This window comes from Neopelma chrysocephalum, unplaced genomic scaffold (genome assembly GCF_003984885.1).
Source record: "Neopelma chrysocephalum unplaced genomic scaffold, ASM398488v2 Primary Assembly neopelma1_22b, whole genome shotgun sequence".
Classification (NCBI taxonomy): domain Eukaryota; kingdom Metazoa; phylum Chordata; class Aves; order Passeriformes; family Pipridae; genus Neopelma; species Neopelma chrysocephalum.
Window position 1 is genome coordinate 4260207 of NW_020897690.1, and position 13320 is coordinate 4273526.

The 13320-nt window shown below is 37.2% G+C and overlaps 1 protein-coding gene across 4 annotated transcripts in view; it reads left to right on the forward strand.

Moving 5' to 3' along the window:
• The window catches only part of ZNF407 (zinc finger protein 407), a 338348-nt gene that overhangs the window by 196883 nt on the left and 128145 nt on the right, over window positions 1-13320 (forward strand). For all 4 annotated transcript variants that reach the window (XM_027678430.1, XM_027678459.1, XM_027678450.1 and 1 more), the window contains exons 5-7: window positions 97-263; window positions 4770-4853; window positions 12958-13078. In XM_027678430.1, coding sequence (XP_027534231.1) covers window positions 97-263; window positions 4770-4853; window positions 12958-13078 — 372 coding nt within the window. The remainder of the gene's footprint in view (window positions 1-96; window positions 264-4769; window positions 4854-12957; window positions 13079-13320) is intronic.

Here is a 13320-nt window from a genome sequence, read left to right on the forward strand (position 1 = left end):
AGTCTATGCATTTACCATGCTTCGGGTTAAAAACATGCTCCTTCACTTGCTTGGTGCATGTGCAGGCTGCTAATTCCTCCTCTCTTGCCTACCCAGGAAATTTACATGTCACCTGTGTGACAGGAGCTTCACTGAGAAGTGGGCGCTGAAGAACCACATGAAGCTGCACACAGGAGAGAAGCCATTCAAGTGCACCTGGCCCACCTGCCATTATTCTTTCCTCACAGCCTCTGCCATGAAGGACCACTTCAGGACTCACACAGGTTTGAAAAACGCTTCTCCCTGTCGCTGGCTAAGGTCCAGATGGTAAAGGCAGAAAAGGACACACTGTTCTTGGGCCAATTAGTAAAACCGTGTCATTTTTAGAGGGTGCCTATCTCCACTCCCAGCTCTTGCCCCACAAAAGTTGGAGTGGGGGAAGAGCTCACCATAGCCTGAAATTAGGTTTTTGACATCCGAGTTTGGTTTAATTGAGCTTCTGGGATGATTGTTCAAACACAACTTACTTTTTTAACAAAGTAAACCCATTTAAAAGTGTATGTCCTCTAAGCAGTGCCTGTGATAATCCTTCACTTATCAATTAAGTGATGGATAGAGCTGCTGGCAACTAAAGATGATCAGGTTTTTAGTAAAGAAGCTCAGTTAACTGAGTACCAGTGCAAAAGAAACAGCAGAAGTAATAAACTCTTCAGCACTTGTTATTTTTAATAGGAATTCTTTTCTCTCCTTGCAGCCTTTGTGTGCATATGGTACTGTATGCTCAAGTAAAATACCCTCTGAAATACAGGCTTGATTTTCTTTTTCTTCGGAGAACCATAATTACAAAAAAAAAAATTCAAATTTGATGATGTATTTCAGATGGGTCAAGTGAGCATTTTTGTAAAATATGCGCTTAAATTTAATGGATTTAAGTTACAGAACCTTTAGCAAGAGAACAGGCATTGTTAATTCTAGGTTTGAAGTTAAATAAAATTTAAGCTGTGACAAGTGCAGTGTCTAGAAAATAAGTGCCTGTGAAATATGCCGAAGTCCTTAAAAATACCATTCAGTGCTAATAACAGTAAATATCATTTTTCATACAACCAATATGTGACATTGGTTTCAGAAGAAATAAATGTATGGAATGCAGATTTTGAAATTCTATTAGGCTTCATATAATTATAGTACATAAAGAAAAGCGGTATAAGGTTGACATTACATTATCTAAGCTCTTCTAGGAACTTAGACATGTGTGTGGTTGGGAAAGTGAAAAAAAGACTTGGAAAAATCATGCTGTACTTACAGCCTGGCCATTTTCTCACAGAGATCAAATGCAGTGTTTTCCCTGGAAATAAAAATATTTGTTTATTGTTCCTTAACAGATTCTTCCTCATTTTCTAAAAATCTGTGCTATAGCTTGAAACCATAGGTTAAAAGTTCCTTCAAAGCTGTTTGTGGGAAGCCCAGGCCTCCTTAGCTTCTTTGACAAGGGTGTTGACGATTTAAGGTCTCCAGCCTGCCCTGAGAGATCACTTATATCGAACAGCAGATGAAAAGCCAGTGCAGATGTAATTTATTGTCGGCGTTTCCTTCTAAAGAATAATTGTGGAGACTTGGCTAGATCAATAATATGGATTTTTGTTGTTAGGTCTTGTAGTCTGCACCATAATGAGAGATAGGGGACAGTGGCTGTTTTCTAATAGAAAATAAAGGATTGGTTTCCGTGTCTTTCTACATTTGAATGCAAAATGGCACACTTGAAACTAATTCAAGTTGTTAAGAAAAGGACCATTTTCTACTGCATTTCTGCTATCATATAAACATGGCAAGTTAGATCAGCCCCCTGTACAGCAAGTGAAAGATTGCCTTTGCATTTTCCTAAAAGTTAAAAAGTCGCAAATTCTGAGGTTAGAATGATAAAATTGTTAAGCATATCTAGAAGAATGTATAATACGTCTGTGTATCAGTACATGCTCATAACATCAAATGAAGTATTATGTCTAGATATGAGGTATTTGACCTACATCAAGCTTCAGGGCTAAAAAATACTGTGTAATTGAACATGAAGTCACAATTGAAGAAGATTTCTCTTTGTGTTCGTGTGGATTTCTGTATTTGTGCGTATACCGTGATACATACAACAAAACAGATAATTAATTTATTAATATGCCTGAAAGCAAATGTTGCAAAAAATCAGATGCATAAAAAAGCAGAGGCCAAATCTCCTAAAGTCTCACATTTGTAGATCCAAAGCCTCACTGACTCCCTCAAGAGCCCTTCCTGCATGAGACCTCCCATATCCTACTTAGAGGAGCGTGGAGTATTTAAGTGGCAAATCGTTTTATAGACTGGATCAGTTTCCCTACTTTAAAGCTGTTGGTTGGTTTTGAATAATTTTTTGTGGTTCAAAAGCTGTTGCAAAGGCCCAAATATAAACTACCCAGTAAATCTGTGAGCCTGCAAAGATGCTATGGGTGCTCTATGTTCTCATTAGCGTATGAAGCTGCAGGCCATACTGAAGTGTGCTCCTAGATGTTAAACACAACATGAGCTAATTTATGACAATATATAGATGATGAGCAATTTCTTGGTAGGCATGGAATAGCATTTAACTTTAAAGTGTGAATTTAATGCTGGGGTGTTAGACATTAGTGCTAGTTAGAAAGATTTATACTTAAAATTGATTAATTAATTAAATTAATATTTAATTATGATCAAGCATTATGTGTAGTCTTTCTATTCCTTTTCTTTGATATTTTGATGAATTGAAATGCTACATGCTGAAGATCCTGATTTAAAAAATGCCAACAAATAATCTAAAGAAAAACCTGTGTTTATGCAGAATTCTCTGTGTAACAGTCATGCATAACCTCAGCAACAATATTATTGACACACATTTTGCACTAAAATTCACTTTGTTACATCATTTAGCACAAGTGCATTCTTCAAGTGATAGTAGGATAGGTTTCCGTTCTGCTTTTTCTATTGTTTTTTTTTAAATTCAGTTATAATCGGAAATGGCTAGAATTGACTCTCAAAAGAGGTACTGAAATTATTTTACACCTTAAATACTCTCTTGGGATACTCTCAATCAACCAAATTTTCAAAAAAGCCCAGAGTCCTGTAAAGTCTCACTCTGCCTTACCTGACTGGATTTGGATGCAGAAAATAACGATACACTATTTGCTTTATTCTGAAATGGTGAAATTCTGAAACATGTGCCCATCACTTTTCATAGCCTAGCAGTGTGTTGGAGGCTAATCAGCATTTCGGGGATTCCCTTTTAGTGGTAAGATTCCAGCTGCCTTGGAAACTTTGAAGGAATTGCTTTCCGCCTGGTAGCACAGGGCCCAAGGACTCCCTCACTGTGGCAACCAGAGTGAGGAGCTGGAGATCCTCCGGGACCCTCATCGAAGCACTGATCAGAGAGGGCACCTCATCTCTGTGGTGCTCTCTAGGGAGCTCCCACTCGTAAGATGGGCTCTTGCTTGTATGAACAGCATCCAGAGTTAACTGGGGCACTGTGCCTTTCCAGAAAGTCTGTGTATCTGCGTGCCTGGTTATGTGGGAATAAACAGCATCGAGGTTTCCATCCCTTTGTCTTCTTTGGAGGACTTTGTAATTTGACACCTAACCTCTTAACCCAGCCTTCTTTTGTAGGAACTAAATTTCCTTCCCCACTGCGAAGAACTTGAAGGAGACTGTTAGTTTCAATGAATTCAGCATCACTGCCCTACTAGACCCCTCTCCACTATGTTATTGCAAAAGAAGACAATTTGGCTCCAAATGACTAATGCAATTCTTCTAAAAAAATTTTAAAAATTTCAGTCTTGTCTGAGGTTTTTGAGTCCATACCTGAGATTAACGTTATTAATTCATAATGACCTTCCATGTGGCCTTTATGGGCTGAGATTGCTGTGCATGTTAGTATATACTGGGCAAAAATATTGCTGTTAAATGATAGACTGTATTAATAGGCAATAGGGCAAAATCCTAGTTTCTCTTTAAAAAAAAAAAACTAAAAAGAGGGCATTTATGCACTTTTAATGAGTATTCCATTTGCCAAAATCTCTCATATTGGTCCAGAGGTTTGGAATGGAGATTATCATTTGAAGATGAACAATGTAAGTTCTGCTGCAATTTCAGTAGCAATCCCAAGACCTGTTTTCTTTATGTCATGAAAACTTTACAGACATTAACAGTGCTGAATTGCCACTGGTACTGAATAATGTGGATTTTATTCTTGCCTGAGCTCTTCTTGTATTCAAGAAAATAATTTAATACTTACTAATAAATAGAAGGTGACTAAAGATGACTGTGACCTAGTCTGTTAAAAATTTCTCAGTACCTTTAATTTGTTAGTAAATTGAATATATTTTATTTAAGCAGAATCATGTATACAGTATATTAACTGTTTTTTCCAGGCAATCTTTACTCAGCACAGAAAGGCCAGATGTATGGGAATTGTAAAAAATCAGGATATGCATAAAAACTGTTCAAGTGCATAAAGCAGCCCCATCTGGAAGACATCTAACAGAAATGAAGTTGTACAAAACCATTCCATTGATAATAAAGCTAATTTTTATGGGTCTGACAAGTATGTAATTATGTTCAGTGGTGCTTTTCAGATTTTATCACAGTCAATAAACCGCAGTGGTAATTTCATTCCCATTTGACATATTTACATGGAAACATTTGATTGGAGGAATTAGTAACCCTGAAAGCCTTGATAGATATGTTTTAATGATCTGTGACCTCCGCAGTCCCTCATCTGTTTATTGTTGCAACAGGCGAGAAGTCGTTCCTCTGTGACCTTTGTGGCTTTGCTGGCGGGACACGTCATGCCCTCACCAAGCATCGGCGGCAGCACACAGGTCAGTAAAGCTGTCTTTACTCTTTGCTATATTTTCTCCAGGAAGGGAGTCCCTCTACACCGGAGAGTAACACAAGTCAAATAGCACGTTACAGCACAAATAATACATTGGCTCATTGTTTATTTTGCTTTTTCTCATTTTTGTAAAATCGGTATGCCCAAGGTCTGCATCAAATCTGTTAGCTGGGAGTTTGAATAATTGCTTGGGGGAGGGTGGGGGTATTTTTGGTTGGTTTTTTTTTTTTTAAGGAATTAGAATTGTAAAGACTGGCTTTCTTCTTTAAATGAATGGTAAGTCTACTATTTTTTTTTCCGAGGCCCAAATAGATTACCTACTGTGAAGATTTTGCAAGAGTCTGCTAGAATGTCCCTGGGTGAAAATTAGAGACTTCATATAGATTAATCCATTATTTTGGACTGAGGCATAGTTGAAAGCTTTTGTTGTTTCAGTTGCCCTTTTGTAATTTTAAGATAGTTTGTAATTAATAGGTGCAACTTTAAGAGTTACCACATGGCTGGCATGTAAAGCAAGATTTCTCTTCCAGAATTAGTAAAGCTTTCCTACCACCTAGTCATAAAATTTTAATATCAGACAAAATTAAATTGGTTCTTGGTTTCAGAAGACCAGGAAAGGTGTAAGTATTAAACATTTATTAATACATTCTACTTTAATTGTGCTTTTTAGTAGTTCCTTGTAAGTGTTTGATTATTTGAATAGATTTGTTCAAACAGACATAGAAGTGTTGCTGTTAAAGCCAGTGTAGTTTTTTGTTTTACTATCATGAGGATAATGTGTGAATTAAGTAACCATTGTCTAATGTTCAGTGGAAAGAAATGTCTAACAAGTGAGAAGCTATAGTTGTTACATCATGAAATTTCCATGGATTTTGTAGAGGAATCACAGTGGGAGATTTTATTATGTCCCTGTATAAACTAATCTCCATTCAGGACATACACCATCTAAATGTGTAATTTCCTGGAGAGCAGCTACCCTCTTTCTTGAGAACCTGAAACCATTCTTCCCACCCTGTTTTCAGTTTATTTAAGCAACCATATTTGGAGGAGACTTTGATGCTTTCAAAAAGGTGGGGTTTTCGGTGCCAGTCAGGCAATATCTTGAAACAGATAACAACCCCCCCCAAAAAACCCCCAAAAGTATATTCAGGGCCAAATTTTGCTTGCAAATCTAGCTAGTAATCCTACTTTCAGAATTTTTTTTTTTCTGATAATAAGGAACATCAATTTGTGGGACAGTACTGCCACAGTTGGTTCCCACTCACTGCAGGAAGTTTATGTTTTTCAAGTGACCAAGAAAAGTCATTTAGTAAATATAATAAGTTCTCTTAGTATTACACTCTCTGAATGATAACAGGAGCAATTACAACTACTGGAATAGAAGCTGTATGCTTCAGTTGTAACTAACAGCTTCCATTTTTCTTGAGCTTTGAAAAATTTTCATGTATTAGCACAAGTTGGCCAAATGTGGGCTAAGAATATTTTTCTTTAGGAGAAATAAATCATTATTCTCAATAGGATAGGAACTACTCCTTGGTTTTATTGGCCTACCATGTGACACATTGGGGTCTTGCATATGTCTAGGATTCACAGTTCATGCAGCCACACAAATAGTAAACAATCATTGCAGAATGGGGAAGTAGAAGAACTGCAAATTCTTGTACATACCCTTCTTGTCTTTACTTATTATGTGAGTGCAGATCTGGTTTCTTATAAATGTAAGTCCCTATAATCAGATATATATTTATATTTTTTTTTTCTATCATTAGGCCACAAGCAGTAGAAAAAATATTTTCTTTCCTGATTTCTGTACAAAATTAGGCTGAAAATATGGTATGTTCCTGGTGAAAAGCTGTCTAGGTTTTTGAAGGCATTTTGCCCTTCTTTTGCCAGTGTGGTAGAGACTTCTTGTGCTATGATCACAGGGATTTACAGGTTATAGATCATGAAGCTTGCATCTAGCAAGCATAACTTTATATTTTATGTCAGGACTGGAGACTCGTTATTACTTTGCTATTAACTTTATAACTATACAGGACAGTATCTCAGAGGCAGAGGGATCTATCTTTTTGGCATTTATCTGCCTCTGTGGCACAAACAATCAGAGAAGATTCTTTAGCAGAAAAATTATCTGTAGCTTCTATTTGTTTCAAGGAGAATGACACAATCCACCTTTGCCTGCATTGTTGCACTTACATGGGTTCCCTTGTATTTTCACCCAGTGCTCAACTCTATCTCAGTCATTAGCTGCATGCACTCCTTTTAGTACCTTTTTTTTTCCTCTGTCTCCAGTTGGCACAATTTTCCCCAAGCAGAATGCCAAAGCAAATTACAATCAGGTTTGAAAGGGATAGGTATCAAAAATAGTCTAAATAGCTTAAATAATTCCCTACTGTAGTACAAGCTGTCTAGGGGGCTGACATAGAACATCTTCCAATCCAAGATTTACTTCTATCACCTGTCAGAGACCCTTCATTCAAGGGCAAATGAGCAAATCCTCACATGTAGTTAGGGAGTCTTAACCAACTTAACAAGCCTACTCTCATCCCAGCCTCAAGGCCTGAGATGTCCTGACACCCCAGAGAAATGTTCAGCTGCTGTTAGATATTTGACACAAGAGAGGACTGCCTGTAGGATCAACCATTTAGACTTTTGATACTCCTGATTCTGGTATTTCTTACTCTGTTGTTCTCTTTTTAGATGAGATTATTTGTATCTACCTGGAGAAATACCTTTATCTAGTGAAAGATGCATTTTCTTTGGGAATATTAAAGGGAGCAAGAAGTATAACTTGGTGTGAAAAAAATGACAGAATCTGGCCCTTGGTCACTCTTGGAGCAAACTGTAGGGACTAGTTTGGTAAATAGGATGTTATCCGTTGAAGAGATGTTTTTGCTTTTTAAATGAAAAGAAGTACAGGAATATTAAACTGAAAGAAAAAGCCATTAGTTTTAAAACTTGAAAAATGTTTGTACTTATGTATTTGCAAACATGATGCAGATTTCCTTGATAGAGGCTTTCTCAACTGTAAAGTAGGAACAAATAATTTGACCTGTCAAGATTTCTGGTGTTTTACCAGTTGACATTTTTATTCAGTGTTAAGTATGTTATGTTCTTAGTGACTGGCATGGTCCTGTGAGAAATGCACACTTTGAACACAGAATAAGCAAAGTCCTTGACTGATTTTGTCCTGGGAAAATGTTCTGTCATTATTTAATCATCTGAATGCACATTCTTACAGTCCTATTCTGAAAGAATCTGTCTATAGAATTCTGCAAGTCTTTTACTGGCTACGTAAATATCCATGACCTGATCTTCTATTTTGTGAATTGAAGCAATGGCAACTTGGAGTGGTCCAGAGTTTGACTGGAATTTTATCACACTGTAAAGAATACTTACATCTCTGTCTGTCGAATGCTTTACAATAGACACTTGTGGCTGCCTAGGCTGTGATAAACTGTCTGAAGAAACTTGGACCGCTTGCAGTATCAGCCAGTGCTATGTGGTAAATAAGGGACAGCTTGCGGTGCTGCAAGAACGTATATGCCATAGTTATGGTGTCTCAACAAGACTGGGAATAAAAAATTTCATCTTTTGAGTCATCCTGAAGCAAGTGCTTTTGAGTCATATTTTGTTCCAGTAAGAAAATCTGCCTGAAGATAGGAAGATAAATAAATAACGTTGCAAATTTTAGCGAATACCTTCTAAATCAGCCACCAAAAATACAAACACACATACACGAAAGAAGCATATAATATCACATAATTTTAATATTTTGCCTTAACCATGATCAACTAGGAAATTACATAAGAGAGCAAAAACAAGCAAGGGTAATTATTTCTGGCTTGAAATGCAAACATGGAAACACTTAATAATTTTAAAATGTCTTTTCTTTGTGCTCTTATTGTTCTGTTCTCCTCCTTTGTTTGTCTTTTGGTATCACTCTAGTTTTCCATTCTTCAACATGTTGCTTCCATTTTGTGCTGTAGTAACTGGCTCAGTCCAAGAGTGCTGATCAATAACAGCCTGTGCTCTCTTGCATGAAATCCCTTTTTTAATGTTGGTTAGTACTCCTGCAAATTGCAAAAACCCCATCCTCATCTTCTACACAATGACAGTCTACACTTGCTTCTCATGTGTTGGTTGTGGTGGGATCTTCCTGGGCATGATAGAAGTACATTACAGCAGTAGAGTGTTAGCAGGTAAGTACACCTACTGTGCACAGCACTTGTGTGGCAGTCACCATGAACTTATGGAGCTGCTTAAGAAGATCGTGTCTTTGTTCAAATATTTTCATGAATTTTTGAAGATGGTGGCTTATATCGTACAGATCACTGTTTGTATGATTACTTCTGCTCGCTCATTTCAATCCTGTGCTTCTCAAGACATTTATAGGTCAATGTAATAAAGAAAGAAAATTTAATAATATATGTGTTTTTATCCAGATGAGTGACTCACTTTGTGTTTCTATTTCTCATGTGAACTGCTCTTTGACTTTAATGTGTAGTTGTATTACTCGGCATTGAATTCAATGTATAATGTAGCCTCTTCTCTTCAACTTCCTCTCCACAGTTTAAAAAAATTATAACGTTGAATACCACAGAAAATGTAGCACAGTAAGGAGACTTATTGCTCTTTTCAGCAAGGGAAGAAGTGAAATTTGAAGAGCATCTCTGTTGGTTTTTCTTTTCCATTTACGCCAACATTTGCAGCAGAATGTAGAACTTGATTATAGCAAACCTTTGACCAGAAAAGACGCCAAAAACCTGAGGTTTTTAAAACTTTCTTCCTACCTCAAAGAAATTGTCTAGTGGCAAGAGAAAAAGAAAACTTTAGACATGGTTTAAGAAGAACAGAATGGGTAGAGCTGACAAGGCTTACTGGTTAGCAGCAGCTTTAATAAATGCTTTTATAGTCTTGTGCACACCATGAACTGACCCTTTTATCATTTGCTTTCACAAACTTTGATTGTTGGAACTCAGATTTTTCATGTTAGGTGACTTAAACAACTGACGCACTTCAGAAGTTGGTTGCAGTGTTGTCAAAAATGCAAACCCATTTCTTCTGTGATCCCATGGTCAGGAAATTAAGCTTTTTGAAAGTACTCATATTAAAAACAAAATAAAGGCCCAGAAAGTGGGTCCTTGATCTTGGAATGCATATCCTTACTTTTTTCCCCTCCACACACAGCTTCTTGACTATTGGGTCGTTTTGGCGCACCTATCGTTTTTTTTCATGGTAAGGCACAGACAAGTCTTCTGTAATAGTAATGGGAGGGTAGGGTGGTTTGGGGTTTTTTACCTTTATTGGTCTTCAAATAAGTAGATTTTGTCCTTATACATTTTTGAATACACTATTTTATAGTTTTTACATATGTTTTTTATTTTTTAAAAAATATTGTCAATATTGATTTTTTTTTGTGTTATTTTAATTTTGTATGAATTAGAAACTTGTTTGGAGGTAAAGAAGAGTCCTGGAATTTTTAATGGCAGCTCATATTAAAAAAAATATTTTTATTGCCTGAAATGTCTGGGGGCATGAAGAGTGGAAGGAAAATTGGGGCACAAAAGCTTATAAGAAACATTCTGGCCCAAAGATAGGGAAGACAAAAAATACTTGAATAAGTAGGTCTGTGGAAAACTTTAATAAATAAACAAATAAATAAAAGTACTCCTACTACAGATAATATAGTCTTCAACATCCCCCAACCCAAAGAAATACCTAGTTGTCTCTTAGATTTTTTCAACTGTACTTATCAACCTGGTTAATTTTCCATAAAGATACTGTTTCCCATGTGCAGCTACTAAGAATTACAGGCTATGCTAGACTGTCTTTTTTCCTCCCGGTTTGGTTGGCTTTTGTTTTGTGGTGCTGCTGTGATGTATTTTCTGTCAGGTGGGATTTACACGTAGTCCACTTGAAAGGAGCAGTTAGCCTCAAAGCTTTCCTAAGGAGAAACTTCCTGGAGCAGTGGGCAAGGATTATAATTTTTCTTATGGTCTTGATGGAATTTGCAAGCCCTCCTGGCTTCAATGGGCACTTGCTTGGCTCACAGCCCCACTGGCCCTGCACAGCAATAAACCTTTACTTGATCCGTTCTCCCTTGAATGGCAAACTAAAAATCTACTTTCAGTTCAGATCTGCCTTTTTTCCAGGGGGGCAAGTTGGCAAGGTTCTAATGCATTTTAAATTAAAGCAGTTAAAATAAATATGTATGTTATCTCAAATACCTGTGGCTTTTCTACTTAGGCTTGAAAATGTTGCTATCTTCTTTAATACTAGATGATGAAATAAATCAGAACAAGAAATCTTGAGTTCAAGAACAGGTTACGTTGCTAGGGAGTCTATGGCCTCCCAGAGAGTTTAATTGAAGTAGCTAGTACCATTCAAGCTGCTGGGAGAATCAGCTTCTCCAGAGCGGAGTGTCAAGGTCTGACAAGAAAACCCCATTTGGGGCAGGAAAGACATACTTTCTAGCAGTCTCAATTTGTCCAGCGTAGAGGCTTCAGCTTTGTGTCCTGCCCCTTCACCTTTCCTTGTCCCATGAAACAATAAATGAAAAACAGTGGCTGGTATTCTCTCCAGCAACTGCTAAAAGCAATTATTCCAACTCTTTATGGAGCTTTCAGAAGCTGCTCTGTTGTCCTTTCGTCCAGCAGGATAGGCTTTTCAGGCCTTGAGGACCTTGCATATCTTTTTCCCTTGAGAGGGAAAACCCCAACAGTCTCCAAGAATGAAAAATACGGATTTCTCGCTCTCCTCTGGCAGATATTCTGGCAAAGTTTGTTTTGAAGTCTTGAGTGTCTCATGCTATAAACAGGCTTGAAAAATTTGGCTTGGAGGCATGGCCATTTGGGAGTGGCCTTTTATTACTGATTGCAGGCCACTTTTACTGATAGTCTTGTGCTGGTGGTGTGTCTTCTGGCAGTCTGAAAAGCTTCACATTGTACCTGCTAATAGGCTTAGGGTTCAGTTTTGATACTGCCAGTTGTAGAGCGCTGAATATTCTACAAGGTACGTGTCTTGTCCCTTGGAGTTTTGTCCAGACTTCTTAATCCTTATGAAGTCTCTAGGATAAATACTTCTGAAGGCTTGCACAATGCAGAGAAGATCATCTAAGTTAGGAGCTGCCTTTAGTCTTTTGCATACAAAAAGAAACCTGTTTCCTCCCTATATGGTAACTATGTGCCAGAATATTTCTGGGACAACCAGTTGGAAAAATGGGATGCAGGTTCATAACTAGGCATCACAGTGTGTGGATCTGGTACCCTCTAAGGGGTAGACCCTTCCACTGGAAGGAAAAGTACTCTTTTCACATAGTAAATTAGACACTAGAGATTTTTAGTTTTCTTCAATTAGTAATCTCATAGAAATTTTCAGTTTAGTTGCACAGTCAGCAGAGATTGGATTTTAGTCTTCTAAAAATATTATTGTCCTAGTCTAGGTTTGGTTGTTGGTTTTTTGTTTGATTTTTTTTCATTAATCTTTCAAGTCCTTCTACTGAAAATTGGCCTACTGTTCAGAAAAGATTCACAAGGGCAGAAGACTAGCAGGCACAAGAGGGGAATGGAGCACTGAATTCTGGTTCATATTCTCAGTCCTAGTTTATTTATGTTATTTAAAGGATAAGATTAAAAATCTATGACTGGAGACAAAGACGCTTTCTACCTAGAGATGTTCCTTTCTGAGCAAGTTCTGAATACAAGCATTAGTCTGATTTTTCACCTTCTGTCTTCAACAGTGTTGTTTTCAGGGCTGTTCTTGACCCAACTTTAACAGAAAGTGCAGGGTGAGAAGAATGCCTGGTTATATTTTCATGAAATATGACCAGTAACATGGTTACTCTGTTTCAGTGCAGTTCTTTCTCCTCCTTTTTTCTGCTGTGTAATACCACATGGGAAGTGAGTTGGATACTGATGAGTATATGTCATATTTTTCAATTAGTACATTTTATTTGGAAATTTATTTTGTATTTGTCTTTGCTGTATATATACAGAATAAAAGCTATCTCAAGGAATATGCCAGAAATTTGAACTTGTCTTCCTTTTCTGTTGATGAAAACTGATAATGCTTCTCTTGTCAACTTCTAGGAGAGAAACCATTTAAATGTGATGAGTGTAACTTCGCTTCCACAACGCAATCGCATCTGACACGACATAAGCGTGTCCATACTGGAGAAAAGCCTTACAGATGTCCCTGGTGTGACTACAGGTAATGAGTCATTAACCAAAGCATGATGAGAGAAGGGTTAAGGTGATCAGATGAGGTTCATTTGAAGTCACCAATAAAAATATATTGCCATTAAAACACCATCAGGGCAGCAGTAATTGCATATTAAATTAGGAGCTGCATTTAAAAACTTAGTCTTCAGTATTTAGGTATTACTTTATAAAGAAAAACAAATGATGGGAAACCTTTTAGTGGTAACACTACAGTGCTAATGTTGAGTGTTT